Genomic DNA, 24,132 nt, shown 5'->3' with positions numbered 1-24,132 from the left:
TAAGGAACCACCAGCTTTCACATGTTCTCATGTTCTGAGCAAGGAACTTGAACGTTAGCTTACATGGCACATATATGTGTGTGTGTGCCCAAACTTTTGACTGGTAATATATTGATAATATACTGGTAATATATACCTGCAAAAAACACACACACACACACACACACACACACACACACACACACACACACATATATATATATATATATATATATATATATATATATATATATACACACATACACACACAGTGGGGCAAAAAAGTATTTAGTCAGCCACCAATTGTGCAAGTTCTCCCACTTAAAAAGATGAGAGAGGCCTGTACTTTTCATCATAGGTACACTTCAATTATGACAGACAAAATGAGAAAAAAATCCACAAAATCACAATGTAGGATTTTTTAAATGAATTTATTTGCAAATTATGGTGGAAAATAAGTATTTGGTCAATAACAAAAGTGTATCTCAATACTTTGTTATATACCCTTTGTTGGCAATGACAGAGGTCAAACGTTTTCTGTAAGTCTTCACAAGGTTTTCACACACTGTTGCTAGTATTTTGGCCCATTCCTCCATGCAGATCTCCTCTAGAGCAGTGATGTTTTGGGGCTGTTGTGATGTTTTGGGACTGCAGTGAGACTGCAGTGATGTTTTGGGACTTTCAACTCCCTCCAAAGATTTTCTATGCGGTTGAGATCTGGAGACTGGCTAGGCCACTCCAGGACCTTGAAATGCTTCTTACAAAGCCACTCCTTCATTGCCCGGGCGGTGTGTTTGGGATAATTGTCATGCAGAAAGACCCAGCCACGTTTCATCTTCAATGCCCTTGCTGATGGAAGGAGGTTTTCACTCAAAATCTCACGATCCATTCATTCTTTCCTTTACACGGATCCATCGTCCTGGTCCCTTTGCAGAAAAACAGCCCCAAAGCATGATGTTTCCACCCCCATGCTTCACAGTAGGTATGGTGTTCTTTGGATGCAACTCAAAATACTTTGTCCTCCAAACACGACGAGTTGAGTTTTTACCAAAAAGTTCTATTTTGGTTTCATCTGACCATATGACATTCTCCCAATCTTCTTCTGGATCATCCAAATGCTCTAGCAAACTTCAGACGGGCCTGGACAAGTACTGGCTTAAGCAGGGGGACACGTCTGGCACTGCAGGATTTGAGTCCCTGGCGGCGTAGTGTGTTACTGATGGTAGGCTTTGTTACTTTTGTCCCAGCTCTCTGCAGGTCATTCACTAGGTCCCCCCGTGTGGTTCTGGGATTTTTGCTCACCGTCCTTGTGATCATTTTGACCCCACGGGGTGAGATCTTGCGTGGAGCCCCAGATCGAGGGAGATTATCAGTGGTCTTGTATGTCTTCCATTTCCTAATAATTGCTCCCACAGGTGATTTCTTCAAACCAAGCTGCTTACCTATTGCAGATTCAGTCTTCCCAGCTTGGTGCAGGTCTACAATTTTGTTTCTGGTGTCCTTTGACAGCTCTTTGGTCTTGGCCATAGTGGAGTTTGGAGTGTGACTGTTTGAGGTTGTGGAGAGGTGTCTTTTATATTGATAGCTAGTTCAAACAGGTGCCATTAATACAGGTAACGAGTGGAGGACAGAGGAGCCTCTTAAAGAAGAAGTTACAGGTCTGTGAGAGCCATAAATCTTGCTTGTTTGTAGGTGACCAAATACTTATTTTCCACCATAATCTGCAAATTAATTAATTAAAAATCCTAAAATGTGATTGTCTGTGAATGTGATTTTTTTTATAATTTTGTCTGTCATAGTTGAAGTGGACCTATGATGAAAATTACAGGCCTCTCTCATCTTTTTAAGTAGGAGAACTTGCACAATTGGTTTTGGGCACACCTTCTCATTTCAAGGTTTTTCTTTATTTGTACACTTTTCTACAATGTAGAATAAAAGTAAAGACATCAAAACTATTAAATAACACATATGGAATCATGTAGTAACCAAAGAATTGTTAAAAAAATCAAAATGTTACATTTGACATTCTTCAAAGTAGCCACCATTTGCCTTGACGACAGCTTTGCACACTCTTGGCATTCGCTCAACCAGCTTCATGAGGTAGTCACCTGGAATGCATTTCAATTGACATGTGTGCCTTGTTAAAAGTTAATTTTTCTTTTACATTACAATCTTATTCTAAACAAAATGTAATCTTTTTTTTATCTCGTCAATCTACCCACAATACCCCATAATGACAAAGCGAAAACAGGTTTTTAGATTTTTTTGCAAAGGTATTAAAAATACTCAACCGAAATACCTTATTTTCATTAGTATTCAGACCCTTTGCTATGAGACTCGAAATTGCGCTTGGGTGCATCCTGTTTCCATTGATCATCCTTGAGATGTTTCTACAACTTGATTGGAATCCACCTGTGGTAAATTCAATTGATTGGACATGATTTGGAAAGGCACACACATGTCTGTATAAGGTCCCACAGTCGACAGTGCATGTCAGAGCGAAAACCAAGCCATGAGGTCGAAGGAATTGTCCAAAACAGGATTGTGTCGAGGCACAGATCTGGGGAAGGGTACCAAAAAATGTCTTCGGCATTGAAGGTCCCCAAGAACACAGTGGCCTCCATCATTCTTAAATGGAAGAAGTTTGGAACCACCAAGACCCTTCCTAGAGCTGGCCGCCCGGCCAAACACAGCAATCGGTGAAGGGCCTTGAGCTCCAGAGTTCCTCTGTGGAGATGGGAGAACCTTCCAGAAGGACAACCATCTCTGCAGCACTCCACCAATCAGGCCTTAATGGTAGAGTGGCCAGAGAGTTTGCCAAAAGTTACCTAAAGACTCTCAGACCATGAGAAACAAGATTCTCTGTTCCGATGAAACCAAAATTGAACTCTTTGGCGTGAATGCCAAGCGTTACGTCTGGAGAAAACCTTGCACCATCCCTACTGTGAATCATTGTGATGGCAGCATCATGCTGTTGGGATGTTTTTCAGCAGCAGGAACTGGGAGACGACTCAGGATTGAGGGAAAGATGAACAGAGAAAAGTAGAGATCCTTGATGAAAACCTGCTTCAGAGCTGTCAGGACCTCAGACAGCGGTGAAGGTTCACCTTCCAACAGGACAACGGTCTTAAGCACACAGCCAAGACACAGGATTGGCTTTGGGACAAGACTCGGAATGTCCTTGAGTGGCCCAGCCATATCCCAGACTTGAACCAATTCGAACATCTCTGGAGAGACCTAAAAAATAGCTGTGCAGCGAAGCTCCCCATCTAACCTGACAGCTTTAGAGGCTCTGCAAAGGAGAATGGGAGAAACTCCCCAAATACTGGTGTGCCAAGCTTGTTGCGTTATACCCAAGAAGAATCAATGCTGTAATCGCTGCCAAAGGCACGTCAACAAAGTACTGAGTAAAGGGTCTGAATACTTATGTAAATGTTTTTTTGCAAAAAAAAATACTATTTTTGCATTGTCATTATGGAGTAGTGTGTGTAGATCGAGGAAAAAAATTCATCCATTTTAGAATAAGTCTGTAACGTAACAAAATGTGGAAAAAGTCCAGGAGTATGAATTCATTCCAAATGCGCTGTATAAGGAAAAAATACACTTAACATTTTCGACTAATCGATTGGTCAAAAGAACAGTCGGGGACAGCCCTAGTGTATTGTGTTTTGAACCACTCCAGCGCTGGGAAATATTTAAATGTTCACGATTCGACTAGAGAGATGCCTAACAACGCATATCATGGCTGGTGAGTCATTGTTGCCAATGTCACACTTAGCAATGACACCCTCCGCCCATTATCGGCCTTGCGTATTGCCTTAGGCGCCCCCCTCGGCTCTCTACTCTGACGATTGCATTTAGTCTAGTTTTGTATGTCCTTGGTAATTGCGTCAGATATGCCAGCAACACTAACACAGACATCTTTCCTGTTGACCTTTGCAGAAAGGTCCTGATTTTCCTGGCGACTTTTGTTGACAGAACTACTAATAACAGCGGGAACAGTGGATGTGCATTATGTATTCACTTACACACTACACAAAACCAACACCCATTAAAAAAACTATTCATATTTTCTCGTCATTGTTGACCATGTCTTTATATTCTTAGTGGACTTTGGAACAGCTTGGCATGAAACTGCCACAGCGTGGGTTCCCTTTGCTGCCACACCCAGCTCTGATGGGGCCTTACTTTGACACACGTTTTCTCTCTCTCTCTCTCTCTCTCTCTCTCTCTCTCTCTCTCTCTCTCCCTCTCTCTCTCTCTTTCTCTCTCTCTCTCTCTCACTCACTCACTCACTCACAACACACACACATGTCCATGGCAACAGGCTTGAGGTGTGTTTAGGTCGTGGTGTCCCTGGTATACTCTTGGCACCGGGGTGGGTCCAGCAAGAGCGTGTTTGTGTGTGCTCTGTAATCGCTTCCCTATTATATTCATGACAGAGTGATGCCATTACACACCGCACGCAATATGACGGCATGGTGCCGGCTAGTTAATGGTTGACCTTACCCGTCTCCACCTTTTACATGCATTCCAGCATTGTCAGAGAGAGAATGTAAGTAGGATAGTCTGTGTGTGTGCACGGGCACATGCATTTGTGGCCCTCAGGTCCTTTGCTCAATTCGTGCATATGTATGCAGGTTTGGGAAGGCTTGGGGACGTCTTACCATAGAGAGCATACTGCACTGGCCTCACAAAATCCCCCCCCCCCTCCCTTCTGTCACACAGTAACACTTAATTAGGAACAATCTCACATCCTCAACTCCCCTCCTAAGTCTGTCAGAACAGAACATTTAATGCGATGAGACGTGCATTGGCAACAGCCACCTTGACCCAATGATATACCCTTTTCCGCCTCTGGGCGTTGTGGCACAAAGCTTACATCAGGCCTATGAACCACAACACAGAACATGTATCCATTCTGCATTGCTTGTTTGGACATCTTTTCAATCAGTTGAATGCTAGGTCTCTTGAATATGCATGGAATTGTAACCTTACCTTTCTGATAAATTAAACTGTAAAGAAGATTGTTTTAAAGAAGACTTAAAGAAGACTGTTAATTTAGTGTTTCTGTACTATGCTGTACACGATGAAGCTATGGTGGTGCACTTGTTTCTTCCATCTTATTCACCCATTCTTGGAAAAACCCAGTGAAAAGCATGCATAGAAATTTAGTTATGAAACGATCTTCCAATATCCCCTCATGTGCTTCCTCTGAATGAGAAAATGTCATTTTGACATCAATGGAATGAAAACTGCTCTACAAGACACTGCTTTGCTATCTAATGGCACATTGACGTTATCAGCTCTCAGCAAAATGGACAACCCCATTGATAGTAGGCAATTTGTAAAGTGGACCCAGAAGTCGCATGCAACAGCGTAATTAGTTGTGGTTTCCTCATGAATGGATGATTTTGATTCTCCGCTTCCGAAATCCAGTTGAAAAAGCCTGGGATCAGAATTGGGCAATTTTGCTTGGTTAGTGTCCCTCATGCAAAGGAACCATTTAGCTCTAAGCCCCAATTGAAATGTCAGAGCTCCTCAAAATCTCCCAGACACCCACCTACATGTTTTGCTGTGTTTCTTTTCAGCTCATTACCATTCTCAATGTAGACCTCAAGATTTTTTACTTTCCTCCAAGAATGTTGACTGGCAGGTTGCGTTGTGGCGGTGAAACACTGTGTCCAGACAGATGGACAGAGAATCTCAAAGCAAGCCCAGCAGCTGCCCTCATCCTTATGCAATAACCCCTGTGTCACTCAAGCTGCCCCATGACGGTGCCCATGACATTTGGAGATGGGCAAATAAGACGGACAATAGTCTTTACCTCCGTACTGCCCTTGTCGAGAGCATTGTCTGTTTAGTGTGTGTGTGCGTGTTGTGACTTTGGCCGGACATGGTCTGGCGTAAGGACAGCTGTCACATCTCCAACCTGTCACATGTCACAGAGAGGAGATGCTACAGGGCATCAACAGACAGAGGGAAGGAGCGAGAGGAAGAAAAGAGAGGGAGAGAGAGAAAGACGGATGAGAGGAGGGAGCAAGGCTAACAGTGGAGTAGTGGCCACGTGAAGGCTTGACTTCGAGCAGCCCCCCCCCCCCCCCACACACACACATTCATACACCCTCTCTCTCAACCCCAGTCTTTGGGGCTGACTCACATACTCCCGGGTGTGCAGTAAGTAACTGTCCCCGTCCACCCACCTCCTTAAGGACTCCCTCCCTGACTCGCAGTCCTTCAACCGGGGTCATTTTATAGACTCATTACTCCCCATGGAGAGGTTCTTCATTAGGCCCTGCCTATGGCCTGTGGAGAGAAGAAAGGTTTTTAAAATTGTTAGTTTTTCTGCTCTGTACTTAAGCAGGCAGCACTTGGCCCGAAGTGTATTTCTGTAGAAAGCATACAATCTGTGTATAAACGCATAGAGGCATTTTGTTTTTTGGGGAGCACTTTGGGACTCTTGTTTTTGTTTGTGGGGATTCACATTGCAGTCGGCATTAAAAGCTCCCATTGTCAAAGATATTTTCTTACATAAATGTGTATTTTTCTACAAATGTATTGTTGATTAAAAAATATATATATGTTTACAACAAATATATCGCTTACCGTCTAGTTATAAAAATTATAGCTTCAAATGTGTAGGTGGTTCAGTTCTGTTCTCAGTGTTAACACCACTGCTATCACTCCCTCAGTCATACAAATCCTTTTCCTGTTCTTGATTCATTTACATTACCCGATCTTAAGTTCTTAGTTCGGTAAGTCAAAGCCCAGAGATAGCCTCCTAAACTAAGGCCAAATGTAGTATTCTACCTCGGAGGTCGCACCCAGACTTTGACATCTGCACTGCCGTTTGTGAGGCTGTAAACTTTCCCACCAATCATCTTCAGGTGGATGTAGTTGGGCCATTTGTAAGGTCATGTAGGCTGAAATTGTGAGTTTACCCCTCTGTCACTCAGCAACTCATGATTGGAGATGTCCCTGGAACACCTCATTAGAGTATGTTCTGAATGTGTTCTGAAGTTCTGTATGCATATTACAAGTCAGGATTTTGGCCCCATACGGAAGAGGACATTTATTCAACCAAAACTGCAGGGAGGCGTGGATGCACAGAGGGATTGTACCCATACAGACACGTGTGTATCAGCATATTGCAGCAGACTAATAGTGGTTGATAGCTGTAAAAAGAAAACAGAAGAGTTCGGGGTCCTCCCTCGTTTTGTTGTTTCCGTGATGTCGTATGTCTTTTGACAGCTGCTTGCCGTTTTTTGGGACGAGACGAAGTGAATCATCTCCAAACACGGTCCTTTGACTGTGCGTCTGAGACGAAAGCCTCTCAAGGACCGTGACGCAATGCTACGCATGCTGAAGAACCTGATGTTCTTTCCCACCCCAACTCTCACCTTCTGTACATTCCTTCTCTCTCCGCAAGCGTTGCTTTCAAATAAGTATCTGTTTGGTCACCTCGCTGACGACAGACGAGGCCTGAATTTGACAGTGAAAACTGGGGGAAATGACTATGCCTTACCTTCCCCCCTCATCTTATTCTTCCTCCTCCCTCACCTTTCGAGAGGGAGCGTAGTTGCTTACTGGCGCATACATCCACTATATTGATGCAAGCTGATTCAATCAGGCAACTCCTTTGAATGTCAGACACTATTTTCTTTTACTCCCCCTTTCTTTCTCCCTCTATGTTATTGGCTGTGACAAGAGGGACAGGATGAGACATGAGGCAGCCATTGTCATTGTTGTGGCTGTTGGTACATACTCACACACACACACCAATATAATGTGGGAAGAAGTGTTATATGTTGTGTGTTGTGCAGCACTCTTCTGCACCGGGCTAGATGGAAGAGAACTTTCTCCTTGCCTGCAGAGGCAAATGTCAACATTTCTATTCATATTGTTTCTGAAATACGAAGTCCGGTACGGCAAAGTCCCAAAACTGAGCCACCGAGACTAATTCAGATGGGTCATTTTGAGCCCCCCCTATTGAACCAGTGGTATGGAAAACCCAACGTCCATGGGCAGTGTGGTGGCCATCCTCATTCAGGACCAGAGAGGGAGTCGTTGATGGGAAGGAGTCATGTACCCAACTCCCTCAAGCCTCATTTGTAACGCTTTTAATTCAAACTCAACCGCAATAGCAATTAGGTTGCACAAAATACAATTAACTGCTTTGACTCTGAGAGAAACTGCCCAATGAGGGAGTGCAAACAGCCGCCTTTGGCTCATTCAACCGTTTCACATCTATCGAAGAAAAGGCATCTTCTCTTTGACAGACCTCATTGTGCCTGCTTTGGTTACGTGGTTGGCCGCGTTGAAACGCCTGGCTAAGGAAACTGGTAGCGCCGCGCCTCAACACATACCGTATGGTGGTGGGGGAGATTCCCTTGCCGGGAAGGGCAGCGATTAGCACAAATGGATGAGTTCAAACCGACTGTAAGACATTTGATTAACTCCCCAGCCCTCGTTCGCTTAGCGCAAACCGTGAGTGCCGCTTAATGTTGGATCCTGCTAATGATGATCCATAATGGTAGGGGGGCTAGCTCTAGGAAAAATGATATAGAAAGGGAAGGGGGGGAGGAAATCAAAACCTTGAAGAGATGGATCAGCATGATCGGCTCATCTAGAGCGGCTTCGGGTGGCTTCTCTCTCTCTCTCTCTCTCTCTCTCTTTTACTCTCACATGATTTGATTGGTACTTCCCGTCATCAGCGCCACTACTCGGCTGCAGCTGTCGAAGTCAGCGCGGCGTGAAACTAATCAGATGTATCATCTGGTCTCTTATCTCTTTCTTTCTTCTTCTTCTTGTTCTCTCTATCTGTCTCTCTTGCCCTTTCTTTCTTGCCCTCTCTCTCTCTTTGTGTGTCCATCTCAAACACATACACTCAGATGTACTTAAATCAGGCTTGGACTGGGAAATGACCCTAAGCAGGCTAAACTGGACTTGTTAGGGTTGAGTTTGACACTGAAGTACAGCTCAACTGTGTTTTTTTTTTATCCAATATTCTACAGTATGGGGAAGATATTCATTGATTTGATTAATTCACAAATACCGGTCATGGAGAAGTGAAATGATACTTATTTGTGAGTACTAACTCCCCCTCTCCCTCAGGACACAACGTTGGACCCTGGGGAAGACGTGGCTCTTCTCTCAGTCAGCTTTGAAGACGCAGAGGCCACCCAAGTGTTCCCTAAACTCTACCTGTCCCCCAGCATTGAACAGTAAGTGTATGAATCAGTTAATATGGTCATTGGTGCTGTATGGTTTAGACTTTCAGAATAGTGAATAAATGCATGCTGAGGAACCACTGGCCTTCTACGCCTTCAGAAAAGGGTTTAGGGATTTATAAAATAATGATTATGATAATAATGATAATAATAGTATTATTTTCAATGATATTCTGATTTAATCTATTCAGTTTTTGTTGGAAAGGGTTAACACTGAAGACAAATATTATCCCATCAGGATTTTTCTTTGCTGGTCTCTGGGGAGATAAGTCAGCCATTGGCTAGGCCGTCAGATGTTAGATAAAGGCATCTGCCATTCAACTGTATTAGGGAGTGACAGTGGAATCAACCAATTACATTTTGACTTAATGGGTGGGACCGTTTTTACAAAAACTCATGGCCAACAGGCAATAGCGAGCAGGAGTTTTTCCAAGGTCTAGCTAGCTAGCTTTTGTTGTCGGCTAGTTTGCAGCAGGTGTTACCAAAGAGGATGTTGTTGCTAATTTGTTAGCGTCTCCCTTTTCAATAATAACTTTCAACCAGAAGTTAAGTTTCAATGAGCATCATCTGGTGAGTGGAACTGTGTTTTTCATTGCAGCGCGCTTGCTGCTGTTAGCCATCTCTTTGAAAACCATGTTGTGTGAAACATGTTGCATTTAAAGTGGAACTTACAAAACTTATTAAAATCATTTCACATACACCTCCAAGAAGAATTAAAAAAGAAAAAAGAAGACAAGCGACCAGATATGGTCGTTTTCACATTTTCATAAATTCTTAGGGAATTATGTATACTTAGGGATTTGTGAAAATTCTATAGCAATATATAGTGGGAAAGCGTCTGTGCGTTTGGACAATTAATAGACACTGCATTAAATAAAACCTAATACAAATATCTGTCTTATCCAGGATTGGAGTCTACACAGACCGGTGCACTATAGCCAATCAGAGATACAGTAGGCTTTATGAAAACAAGCCATTTGCCACAGAGGCCTGCCATCATTCACTTTGAACTGGACTGTGTGTTTACAGGCAGTAGTAACAGTGTGACTTTAGATCATTAGAACGCATTCGCCAAAAGTCCTTTTACATTTGGGAACTTCACATTCCTATTGATCAAACAACCATGAAAAGGTAGGCTCTCAGTTATGCACATCAACAAGATCAACAACTAATACTTGCCAGAGCAAGATGAGCTAAAAATCTAACAAAGGAACATTAGATAAACCCTCAAACTTTTCAGCTAGTTGGCCGTCAAAATTGCACTGTTAAAACCTGTTGATGCCAGGAGTTCCTCTAGAGGAACGCCCCCCCCCCCCCGTTCAGCTCAAACCGTGGCGCATGGAACGCAAAAATATTCTTAGAAATATTTAACCTCCACACATTAACAAGTCCAATAGCTCAAATGAAAGATAAACACCTTGTTCATCTACCCAGCATGTCAGATTTTTTAAATGTTTTACGGCGAAAACACACCACATATTTATATTAGACCACCACCGAAACCAAGACAAGAGGCAGCCATTTTGTCCCAGAAAATATAAAATTATAAAAGCAGGATTAAAAAATAAATCATTCACTAACCTTTTGAAAATCTTCATCAGATGACAGTAATAGGACATGTTACACAGTACATTTTTTTTTTTCAATAATATGCCATTTATATCCATAAATGTCCATTTACATTGAGTTCATGTTCAGAAATTACTCAAAAATGTCCGCAGGAAATCTAGGTAGCGCGGCAAGATAACGTAAATAGACATCATAAACTTTGACTAAATATACATGTTCTACATATAGTTAGAAAGATACACTGCTTCTTTATGCAATCGCTTTGTTACATTTCTTTTTAACGTTACAGAAATCGCACACTATTCAATATTCTGAGACGGCGCTCAGATACAAGCTACATTTCTCCGTAATGTTGGAGTCAACAGAAACACAGATTTCAGCATAAATATTCCCTTACCTTCGATGGTCTTCGTTCAGAATGTTCTGGAAGGCTTCATACTTACCCAATACATCGTTTGGTTTCAAGTCTTGCGTCTTTGTATTAGCTACTGCTAATAACATCAGCTGAAATGCACCCAAAATGTCCTCTGGTCCGGAAAAGTTGCGCATCAAAACTTCAAAATTACATATTATATGTCGACTAAACAGGTCAAACTAAGTGCAGAAGCAAGCTTTATGTTTTAAACACACAAAACAAATTTCAATTCAACCGGTCATCTTCTGGTCCTTTTTCTGAGTACTGGAACAAAGGAATGGCTGTGACCAATTCGCGCCCTAACGCACAGGTTTTTTCTCGCGGCACTTACTCAAATCACTCCCATAGGGCCAATTCTCGCGGGATTTGAACGATTAAACGCTCTACAGAATGAGGACATCTAGTGGAAGACATAGAAGATCCATAGTCCCCAGATCCATAAGTGGTTGGGAAGTGTGGGGGAAGGGTGGGGGCGATGACGTCAAAGTTGCTCCAACTTTCATGACCACAAAACTAGTTTGGAAGAATGCCTGCCCTGTGAGTTCTGCTATACTTACAGACATAATTCCAACGGTTTTAGAAGCTTTAGAGTGTTTTCTATCCAATAATAATTATTATATGCATATATTAGCAATTTTTGACAAAAAATGTTTTCAGTTTACTAGGGGTACCCAATTCCTCCAAAGGGGGCATAAGTCTGCCATATCCTCAACAGGTTTTAAACGATGAGGAATAGTTGCCTCCTCGTCCTTCTGCAGTTGGCCTGCCAATGCATGCTTGTCCCAACCAAGTACCCAGGCTAACTGCTAAAGTTGGCTAGCTTGCTAGCTAGCTACTTCCAGACACAAATGAGAGAAGTCTGACAATGTTGCTCGCCGTAGCAAGGCTGGTTAGGCTGTTTACATGTTATCTAGAGCAGGCCTGGGCAATTCCAGTCCTCAGTGGCCTGATTGGTGTCACACTTTTTCCCCATCTCTAGCACAGCTGATTTTAAACTAATTGCATTCTAAACTGAAGATCATGATTAGTTGATTATTGGAGGCAGGTGTGTTAGCTGGGGCAAACGTGTGACACCAATCAGGCCCCTGAGAACTGGAGTAGCCCAGGCCTGATCTAGAGTGTTCTTTACCAACTATTACTTCTTTGTCTACATTTACTGTCACCGGTCGTATTCAGCGGGTGTCGCGTGTTCATAAATTAATTCATCAATTGTTCTGCACACTCAGACAAGAGTGCTCTGAATTCTGAGTAGATAGCCAGAATGAATTTGCGAATGCAAGAGAGATGCTAACAGGATAACAGTCATTCAAGTTCTTGCTAGCTTACCAAATGACACCTGCATCTCTAGATATGTTTAGCCACTGAAAAATGAGATGAGGGGAAAAAGTCAGTCACTCACCCACTCCTCCAATTGCATGACATGACATCCTCCTAGCAGCTAGCTAGTTAGCTATCTAGCTAACGTTAGGCTCTGTTTTTAGCTTGCTACATGACTTACTTGTGATCATTGCCCTTGCTAGTTTGATTATATTGACGTTCCCAGACTTAGATACATTTTGTCCGTTTTTGTCCAGAATATTGAGTAATGGAAATTGAAACCGTGCATCCCAAATGGAGGCAGCAAACAATGTACCAAGTCAGCTGTGATTTATAACCTGATAGCAACCAATTTACAACCTGATAAGACTACCAAGAAATGTATTGGTGAATTATATGAATCATGCTTTGAACTGCATCCATCTATTCTGCCAACAATGCTTTAGTGTACGTCAATGGAACGTTCAGTCAAATAGAACCTATTTTTAAAACCTCTTATAAAGTTGGTTTTGTGGCATGAACTGGGAATTGGATATTTTTGACTGATATGATTGTCAGTTTGTTTCATATCTCGAAAGTTGTTCAAATGCTGTCAGTTCCACTTTGAAATGTAGGTCACAGGTTACTTTGTGTGCTAAACGTGAAATATTTTTTGCAAAGGGAAGTAGTAGATGTACATTTAGATTGGGAAATGCTTAGTGGTTGTGTTTTTGCCATCTTATGATTGGGACCTACTGGCTTATTATGTCTGAGTTTATGGACAGCTTATCCTTTAACAGCATGTTGTGTGTGAATGCTGTCTTTCCATTGGCCCTATTGCAGTGTTGTTGTGGTGCCTGGAGAAGTTGGTATATTCAAATTTTGCCAAAATTTTCCCAAATGGCTTGCCCAGGGAAGAAAAGGCAACCTGTGTGAAAAATTATGTTTTCGTATCTTTCTTCGGGAGTTTTCCTATAGATTTTTCAGATTTTCACTTTCAAAATAACACTATTTTTTTTAAATCCGTAAAAAAAAATTGTGGTGTAGACATGGATCCACCCAGGCCGATCAATGTCTACACCCCTGATGCAAATGAGGCATGAGGACAATTGCACATAACAAATAGTCTACTAACCAAAACTAAGGACAAAATGTTTTTAATACCTGGTTTGCATACCCATTGTTACCTAAGTTAGCATTTACTGGTAGATGTCACCAGTTGAAACGTCGTTCCAACCCTACCGGCTACCGATGTCATTCATCTGTGAGCTGCTCCATGCCAGAACCAGTTGAGAGCTGTACGCTCTTGCTGCCTGCAGATGATATTCCGCAGAAACTAGGCTGTGTGCAGCGAGCATGTTTCATGTGCTTTGCGATTGTGTAGGCTACTCTGTGCATGATTTCTCTATTGTACTACATAATTGATCAATCATATACCTCCACTACTCTACTTTGATGTGCATCAGTAAGTATTAAGAAGGGAGTATACACAATTCCCACTGAAATAAAAGGGGTTCATCGGTTTATTCCTGTGTAGCCTCCACTACACCACTGGCCCTTTGTGTTTTACAGAAAGTGCACTCTCCTACATGAGTGACCTGGTATTACGGTTGCTGTCATTTCAGAATCGTGAACCTATCACACACTGAAGACTTATAGGTGCCCCACTGTACTAACCTGTCACACACTGAAGGCCTATAGGTTCACCACTGTACTAACCTGTCACACACTGAAGACCTATAGGTTCATGACTGTACTAACCTGTCACACACTGAAGACCTATAGGTTCACCACTGTCACACACTGAAGACCTATAGGTGCACCACTGTACTAACCTGTCACACACTGAAGACCTATAGGTTCACCACTGTACTAACCTGTCACACACTGAAGACCTATAGGTTCACCACTGTACTAACCTGTCACACACTGAAGACCTATAGGTGCACCACTGTACTAACCTGTCACACACTGAAGACCTATAGGTTCACCACTGTACTAACCTGTCACACACTGAAGACTTATAGGTTCACCACTGTACTAACCTGTCACACACTGAAGACCTATAGGTTCACCACTGTACTAACCTGTCACACACTGAAGACCTATAGGTTCACCACTGTACTAACCTGTCACACACTGAAGACCTATAGGTTCACCACTGTACTAACCTGTCACACACTGAAGGCCTATAGGTGCACCACTGTACTAACCTGTCACACACTGAAGACCTATAGGTTCACCACTGTACTAACCTGTCACACACTGAAGACCTATAGGTTCACCACTGTACTAACCTGTCACACACTGAAGGCCTATAGGTTCACCACTGTACTAACCTGTCACACACTGAAGACCTATAGGTGCACCACTGTACTAACCTGTCACACACTGAAGACCTATAGGTGCACCACTGTACTAACCTGTCACACACTGAAGACCTATAGGTTCACCACTGTACTAACCTGTCACACACTGAAGACCTATAGGTGCACCACTGTACTAACCTGTCACACACTGAAGACCTATAGGTTCACCACTGTACTAACCTGTCACACACTGAAGACCTATAGGTTCACCACTGTACTAACCTGTCACACACTGAAGACCTATAGGTTCACCACTGTACTAACCTGTCACACACTGAAGACCTATAGGTGCACCACTGTCACACACTGAAGGTCTATAGGTGCCCCACTGCGCAAACATGTCTATAATAGATATAAATGCTATTAAGATACCCTATTAATGATTCAAGAATATTTGGCCTGGCAAAGCGGTTTTATGCGCTGACCGGTCTCGAGTACTACAACACTGCAAGACGCTACTAAACAGAGTACCATTTTCCTAGTACTCAAGACAAAATAACATTTGATAAATTATACGCATGCAATAATCATGGCAAGTACAACTACCATCTAGCCACACTACACAAACAATACATGTATCCTTCTCCTCCAGGAATTGCGAACTAACTGAGCCTGTCTAAAGTAAATTCAAGCCTCTGCTTGTCCCATAAGCAGAATATTTCAGGGTTATCGCCAAACATTTTATTAAAAAGAACATGTCTCAGTCCGTCATACAGAGGGCAATAAAACACTAAATTAATTTTGTTTCCGACTTCCCTAAGATCACACAGTAGGCAAATTTTACCATCTCTATAGCCAAAGGGAGGGTGCCGGATCTGAGTTGTGCACAAACTGACCTTTGGATTTTTGTAAGTTTCAGGCGGATATACGGTTCAGGGGTGTAGTTCTCTTTGAAGAGAGTATACGTTCTAAGTTCAGTTTAAATCAAATGTCAACTGCCCATTTTTCATTGTGGATCAGAAAAGGCTTGTCCTTGATTTGGCTAACACCACTATATATATATATATATATATATATATATATTCAGGAACAAATTACCATGTGGTGTTAGCCAAATCAAGGACAAGCCTTTTCTGATCCACAATGAAAAATGTATATATATATAGAGAGATAGAGAGAGAGAGAGAGAGGTCTTTGTTTCTGGCCATTTTGAGCCTGTAATCAAACCCACAAATGCTAATGCACCAGATACTCAACTGGTCTAAAGAAGGCCAGTTTTATTGCTTATTTTATCAGGACAACAGTTTTCTGCTGTGTTAACATAATTGCAAAAGGGTTTTCTCATGATCAATTAGCATTTTAAAATTATAAACTAGGATTAGCTAACACAACGTGCCATTTGAACACAGGAGTGATGGTTGCTGATAATGAGCCTCTGTACGCCTGTGGAGTTATTCCATTAAAGATCAGCAGTTCCCAGCTACAATAGTCATTTACAACATTAACAATGTCTTCACTGTATTTCTGATCAATTTGATGTTGTTTTAATGGACTTTTCTTTCATAAACAAGGACATTTCTAAGTGACCCCAAACTTTTGAATGGTAGTGTATATTGAAGAATTAAACAAATATTAATATGCAAATATTGTACAATCCAGGTGTGCAAAGCTCTTAGAGACTTACCCAGAAAGACACACAGTTGGAATCGCTGCCAAAGGTGATTCTAACATGTATTGACTCAGTGGTAATTAATAAGGGATATTCAAAGTCTGCTTCTTTTTTTTTTTACCCATCTACCAATAGGTGGCCTTCTTTGAGGCAAATTTAAACCATCTTAAATTCAGTCTGTAACACACCAAAATGTGGAAAAAGTCAAGGGATGTGAATAATTTCTGTATATATAAAACATAGGAAAATAGCATTTTTGACTGCCCTGGGCCTTTAAGAGCAAGCCAATGTGACAGTGGCAAGCAACAACTCCTTATAAGTAGGACGAAACCTTGAAGAGAACCAGGCTCTAGAGGAGCCCTTTCTCCTGGCTGGAGAAAGATGTTCCGATTTGCATTTCTGACCATTACTGCCAGACAGTTGGCCCCAAATCTCCTCAAAAACTTGACTAGATGAGACAGACTTGTAGGATGCAGATGGAGAGCATGTAAGGCGTAAGAAGATGATAAACAAAAATGCATTGTGAAAACCGCAGCGCATGATGTCATCAATGTATAATTCGACACGCCAGTGTCTGGACTCGTGTTCCTTTAAAAAGAAAGAAGAAGAACAAAAGAGATAGATGACACATAGTCAGTGTCTGGGGCTGAGAGTGACTGTGCGTCTGTGGGCGTGAGTGTGTGTGTGTGTGTGGGCGTGTGTGTGTGTGTGTGTGTGTGTGTGTGTGTGTGTGTGTGTGTGTGTGTGTGTGTGTGTGTGTGTGTGTGTGTGTGTGTGTGTGTGTGTGTGTGTGTGTGTGTGTGTGTGTGTGTGTGTATACTTGCTTAATTCGCATATATGTTTGTACATCTAAGTGTTCGTAAGTATGTGCATATGTGTACTGTACATGAGTTTGTGTGTGTGTGCATGTGTGTGTCAGGGCAGAGTGTCAGGTATGTAAAAATCCCCTCTCTTGACCCCATGCCCCCCTCTAGCCGGCCTGGTCTGGCCGTTCGTGCTTGGAATAATCTCTGGAGATGTTTATTTAAGAGCGCACTCCCTGTCATACCAGGTTAAGGGGCCTCTGCCCCCTCTATCTCTGTCTCTTTTCATCCCTCCTCTCCCTCGACTTTCCTCACTCTCTCGGTCTACACCCCAGCACTCTTTGTCTCCCTTGTTTTTTTTTTACTTCTCCTCACACTGTTTCTCCTGTCCTCCATTTTCTCTATTTCCCTTTCTTCTCTCATTATCTCTAGCTGTCTCTTTCTCTCACTGTCTCCCTGTTGGTCATCTATTCTCTCTAGCTCTTTCTCCTTTCCTCCATCTTTCGTTCCCCTTCTCTGTCTCTAGCTCTGTTTCGCTCTCTGTCTTGCGGTGGCGCTCTGTCTTGTGCTCACGCTCTGTCTCGCAAACAATGTGTGATTGTGTGTGAGAATTAGGCTACTTGGAGGGGATTATTGGGTAGTTATGTTCATCGGGCTGACCCCCAGTCTTAACTTGACGTTATTGAAGGATGATGAGGTTTTGGCAATGTGAAGATAAGAATTCCAGAGGATGGTACCTCTGTATCTGATAGAGAATTGACTATGTGAGGTGCGGCAGTGGGGAGGGGTGAAGGTTATCGCAGTGTCTTGTTTTATGTAGTTGGATTTCAGAATTAACCTGGAATAATCCATTGAAGGGTTTAGGTAAACTGTCTGGGAGCTATGAGTATTTGTAGATGAAAGTGTATAACTGACTATTTCTTAAACCAAGGTGCGGATGGAGCCAGGTAATTAGAGAAGGTTAGTCTTGCACATTTATTTTGTATGATGAGTAATTTGTGTAGGTAGGAGGCATATATACTGGGCCAGACAATATTACGGTAAATGAGAGATGAGCAAATTAAGCAATATTATAGACTTAGGAAGCAAGCCTGATGAACCAAACCACTAATCTTTCTGATGATACCAACAGATTTCATCACTTTGCTACAGACACATTTCATATGAGGATAACTTTTCATCAATTAAAACTCAGAGCAATCTAATGGATGTGACTTGTTCCATTTCATTCCCACCAATTGAGACTTCTTATTCTGACTAGTGAATACAAAAGTTTTTTTTTTTTTACACTTAAAGATGTTTTGTTTATGAGTTAGTCCCCTGCACTCTCCACACTACATTGACAGTGCTATAGACCACCGGGGTCGGGATCATTCGTCAACTAAATTTCCATTCCCATCAATTCAGGAAGTGAATTGCGATTGCAGTAACAGATTTGAAAATGTGCCATATTTATTTTCAATGAGGTTGAGAATGCTTGCGTCCACCCTACTAACAACCAAGAGGAGAAGCATGCCAGCTCAGCTATGTGTGTCTGTGTTTGTGCATTCGCAGGCTTGACCTTGCCCATGTGCTAGACCAGGCTGCAGTGGCGTTCGGCGCCCTCCTCGGCCAGTTGAGTGAGGAGAATGGACAGAAAGAGGCTAAAGGCATGAAAGAGGAGAGCGGGAAAGGGGGAGCGTGTGGCGCTGGGGAGGAGAGATGTAAGAGAGAGGGCTGCACAGCAGACCCTACTATAATATGGACATATCTGGCCCTTTGAGGAAAAAGGTTGAGCCCGAACAACGTAGCGTAGATTCCGAAGATTTTAATTCCGTATTTACCTCAATAACTTTAGTCTCAAGCTATTTCATGTTTGTATGTTTATGTATGCTTGCTTGAGTGTAGTATTTTCGTGTTGACTTTGGGCCTTATGACTTTGCGTGCGTGCGAGCTCCAAAAGTATTGGGACAGCGAGACATTTTTTGTTGCTTTGGCTCTACTCCAGCACTGTCAGCTTTAATTTGAGGTATACTGATCCATATTGGGTAAACCGTTTTAGACCAATAGTGTTAGAACAAATTCACCTATGTGTATTAAAACAGTGAAAAGTTTAGTATTTGTACCCATATTCTTAACGCGCAAGGATTACATAAACACTTCTACATTAATGTGGATTACGAATAATGATGAGTGAGAAAGTTAAACCCACAAATATCATACCCCCCAAAAATGCTAACCTCCCCTGTTATTGTAATGGTGAGAGGTTAGCATGTCTGTAACTTTCTCACTCATAATTTCAGCATTATTCACGATTCATTCAGGACTATCCATGATCATGATAGCATCCACATTAATGTAGAAGTGTTCAGAAACATATTATATTCTTATTTACAAAAAAAGTGACTCCAAAATGACACATTACCTTATTCACCATTCATTTCTATTGGGCACAAAATAATCTGAAACACAATACAAACAGCAAGAGGATCCACCAAGTTTGTTTAGTCAGGATGCAACAAGTTTGTTGAGCTTGATGTAATCATTGCATGCTATGAATATGGAACCAAATACTAATCCGTTGACTACTTTAATACACATACAAGTGAACTTTTGGAGCTCACTGTATGTCTGTGTGTGTTCCCTATGCCCGTGTCTTTGTTGCTTGTGTTCTCGCTCCACTTTGGCCCTGGCTTTCTGTCCCCCTTCCCTTGAAGCTGACCCGGCAAAGAAAACGTTTTCTCTTTCCTTTTACTCTCTCCTCATTCTCGCTCGCTCTCTCTCTCCCCCTCCTTCTCCCCTCATCCTCCTCTCCGCTCCTGATCTCTCTCTCGCCTCCCAGTCAGTCTTTCTGGCGGAGCCTCAAAGAGAGAAGGAAAGAGAGTGGGACTTGAGAGAGACGTTTGATATCTCATTTCCCTCTCTCCTTTTCTCTCTCCTTGGAGGGCTGCGGTAGCTCCAGGATCTAAGGCATTCTGGGAGAAAGTGAATCTTTTTTAATCCCCTCAGAGCTATGACGTTGTACCTTTCTCTCTCTTTTCAAACAGACCAGCCGTTCCAGAGAGAGATACTATACTTCATAGCTATTCCACTGATACCCATGTATGTACTTGCCTATACATGGGCTGTAGCTATTGTGCGTTCGTTTGTACGCTAGTTCGCTCGGACTTAAATACTTTCATGCCTGGTCCTCACCACTCTTCCTCACGCATTGATTCGGTTAAGAGAGGATCTTCACCTACGCTTTTGTGTTTATGCAGTTGACTTCGTTCCTCTCATTGGGATATTGAAGTGCGGCATACAAAAAACCTTAACATGTACTGTTGTTATTCAGAAGTACATTCAATAGCCACTTGAAAAGGACAGGCTGTGCTGTACTATCTTGTGAAATGACTTGAGCCTCAAGTTCAATTTCATGCTACCGATTGTATTTAAATCATTTAACGTTAAATGGACTTGGTTATGTCAGCCATATACAAGGCATCTACCAATGTCAGCCATATACAAGGCATCTACCAATGTCAGCCATATACAAGGCATCTACCAATGTCAGCCATATACAAGGCATCTACCAATGTCAGCCATATACAAGGCATCTACCAATGTCAGCCATATACAAGGCATCTACCAATGTCAGCCATATACAAGGTTTAGATTGACAGCCCATGTCTCTTCCATCCTTCTCTTTACTCATTTTCCTGCCTCCCTGTTACCTCTCCTTTTTTCTCCATTCTCTCGCTTTTCTTCTCCACCGTTGGCTGGTCTGGACCTGACTGTACCCAGTCAGTCTATGAGATGAGTCGTTAGCCTCTCGCTCTACCCAGAAAACCTGCAGTGTTACATAAAAGAATCGAGTGGGCACTGTCTCTGCCCCCAAACCAAAGCCTATTTGGGAGCCAAAGAAAATCAACAGAGAGAGACAGTTTTAGGCTGCGGCAGAGCAATGTTTGGGTCTGTGTGTGTGCATATGTGAATGCAATTGCCTTTGCTTGTAATACATGCATTACACATCTCTAGTGTGCTTGTATGCTTTTCCATATGTGTACTTGTGAACCATTGTAAGCAGCCAAGTTATTTGCGTTGTTCCTCTCTATAATATTTATCCTGTAGCTGCCTATAACCCCATATATCTAGAGGGAGCAGCATAGCATAGCCGCGGGCACCCACCAGAACCATCCTCACTCACACACACACCTATCCTTGCAACATAATTGTGATTGTTCCTCAATGCACCGATGACTGAGCGAGTCCACAGACCTTACCCACTCCCTCATGAATATCAAAAGCACCCAAGGAATTCCAGGTGCTACACTGTGTGGGGGGGGATTCTTTTTTCTACACAACACCATGCTGCCAGACTTCAGCCTCTCCCCTGTCATGGTCGCTGTGTCCATGGTTGACCCATCATCATCCCTCCCTGAGTTACCTGCTTTGGGTTCTGACTGAGTGACGGAGGAAGGGTCGTGAGACTACGTTACCCACAATTCCTAGTTTTACGGGTGGTATTATCATGAATTAAGTATTTTCTACTAGGCCACAATTTTAGCTTATGCCCTTGAGGTTCTTTGGTTTGTGGAAGCTGTCTTTGTCATAATTAAAGTTTCTCTAGAAACCTTTCTGTTGTAATCAAAGTTTCTTTAGAAACTCTTTTTGGCATGTCAGGACATTAACTAGAACAGCTGTGTTGCAGATGCATATTGCCACGGATTAAAGGGAGAGTGTCATTAGGCCAAAACAGGAAATGCACTGTACACACAAATGTAGGTCTATGGGAACTTTGGGAACCCTCTGTGCCAAAGAAGTGGGTTGGGTGTGATCTGAACGTTACATTTTCCCAAATATTCCAAATTCACTTTTGACCTTCTCTTTCAGCTCAATGAGACACTTTACTTCCCCCCCTTAGCACAAATTGTACCACTGAAGCCCTTTACACCAGGGGCATATCAGCAAATGACAAGATTCCACATAGATAAAGTGGGATTGAAACAACTGAACAGGTAATGAGGGTGTTTACCAGGCTAGGGGGTCACGACAGTGCCAAACTGTTGCCTGAAGACAATGACCGAAGAGGTGCTGGCTGGTCCCCAAAAAATAGGGATACGCTCATGCTACTTAGGACTAGTGACATATTCTACTTTGGGGGGGGGGGGGGGTTGAGGATCTTTTGGTGACACCTCTTTCGGGGGTAGGGCCTCGGCCTTCACAGAGAACTATGATGCTAGTCGAAACGAATGCTTTCAGTGACATTGAGACCATGTAATTTATTTGCAAAACGCTGTCAGTGAGCACTTGACCCTGAAGAAGGCACAGTGATGTCGAAACGTTGGTGTTTTTTTACCCAATAGATTACTGGGAGGTTGTGCATATGGAGTGTGCGACTCTTTGTTTTTATAGCTTACAGTGTATACACCGTTAGTCAGCACCTCTACACTAAATCATTTTCTCTGGTTGTGCGCCAGCTCATGCTTTTTAGTGAGCACTTGTATACCATGTCATGTATGCACAGAAAGATTAACGCTCATCTGGTGACTACGGCTCACTGCATTGAAATGAATTACGACAACGTTTTAATAGCAGATGCTATTCCCTTTTCACTAAACGGTCTGAAAATATACCCCAAATCCCTTTGGGTGGGTTACCAATCCACTTGGCAATTTGGCCTAAGTCCTGAGCGATTTTTGGTCCCATGATACCCTTCTCCAAGGACCCCTGAGGTGTCCCTGCTTCTGCCTGTGCTGGTGACTCCACTCGTAGCACTCCACCCACAATGGATAGGAGTCATTGTGTGAACAACCCCACCCCCCCCCACCCCTCAAGCAACGTAGCCTTCCGTATGACATATTTACTGAATACAGGACATACACAAACATATACACACTCATGCAGTGACAAGACCGCCCATGACTTAATCAACGCAGGATTAAGTCACCTTTGGTGACTCGGGTGGAGTGAAGCGTGTGTGTGTGAGAGCGAGAGACCGTGTGAGAACAAATAAGGACTAAGAATCTAGTGCCTTTGTCAGTTTGAATCCTCTTTTCTTTCTTACAAGGTGATTCCCTGGCCCTTACACACGCATTCACTCAGACAATCAACAGTCTTTTAACTGACCAGGGTCAGATTTGTAAAAAGCAATTTCCTTCACTTTTGTGTATAGTACCATCACCAAACATGATTGAACCTTGAATGAACCCTGGCTATGGACCTACACTTGTCAAACAAGCTCCTGCTAATCTGCAACTTTTTTCATACCAATATTTAAAACTATATTATGTGTCCATTTTAAACCTTTCCTCTCTAATATGCCGTGGTGTAAAGTACTTAAGTAAAAAATACTTTAAAGTACTACTTAAGTAGTTTTTTGGGTTATCTGTACTTCACTGCATTCCTTAAGAAAACATTGTACTTTTTACTCCATACATTTTCCTTGACACCCAAAAGTACTTGTTACATTTTGAATGCTTAGCAGGACATGAAAATAGTCTCATTCACGCACTTATCAAGAGAACATCCCTGGTCATCCCTACTGCCTCTGATCTGGCGGACTCACTAAACACAAATGCTTTGTTTGTAAATGTCTGAGATTTGGAGTGTGCCCCTGGCTTTCCGTAAATTTAAATAACATGACAACGGTGGTTTGCTTAATCTGGTTTGCTTAATATAAGGAATTTGAAAATTATTTATACTTTTACTTTTAATACTTAAGTATATTTTGAACCAAATACTTTGACTTTTACTCAAGTAGATTTTTACCAGGTGACTTTTACTTGAGTCATTTTCTATTAAGGTATCTTTTACTTTTACTCAAGGATGACAGTTGGGTACTTTTTCCGACACTGTTACTATGCCAACGCTACAATGAATCGTTACGTTTTATAATCAAAAC

The 24,132-nt window shown here is 42.3% G+C and overlaps 1 protein-coding gene across 2 annotated transcripts in view; it reads left to right on the top strand.

Moving 5' to 3' along the window:
- Positions 1-24,132, top strand: part of LOC139383749 (BRISC and BRCA1 A complex member 2) — a 207,483-nt gene that overhangs the window by 141,148 nt on the left and 42,203 nt on the right. For both annotated transcript variants that reach the window (XR_011628781.1, XM_071128309.1), the window contains exon 7: positions 9,094-9,203. Coding sequence is in view for 1 of the 2 variants with exons in the window: in XM_071128309.1 (XP_070984410.1) it covers positions 9,094-9,203 (110 nt within the window). In the remaining variant the exon portion in view is untranslated. The remainder of the gene's footprint in view (positions 1-9,093; positions 9,204-24,132) is intronic.

Source organism: Oncorhynchus clarkii, chromosome 25 (assembly GCF_045791955.1).
Source record: "Oncorhynchus clarkii lewisi isolate Uvic-CL-2024 chromosome 25, UVic_Ocla_1.0, whole genome shotgun sequence".
Lineage (NCBI taxonomy): Eukaryota > Metazoa > Chordata > Actinopteri > Salmoniformes > Salmonidae > Oncorhynchus > Oncorhynchus clarkii.
This window is presented reverse-complemented; position numbering and strand designations above follow the sequence as displayed.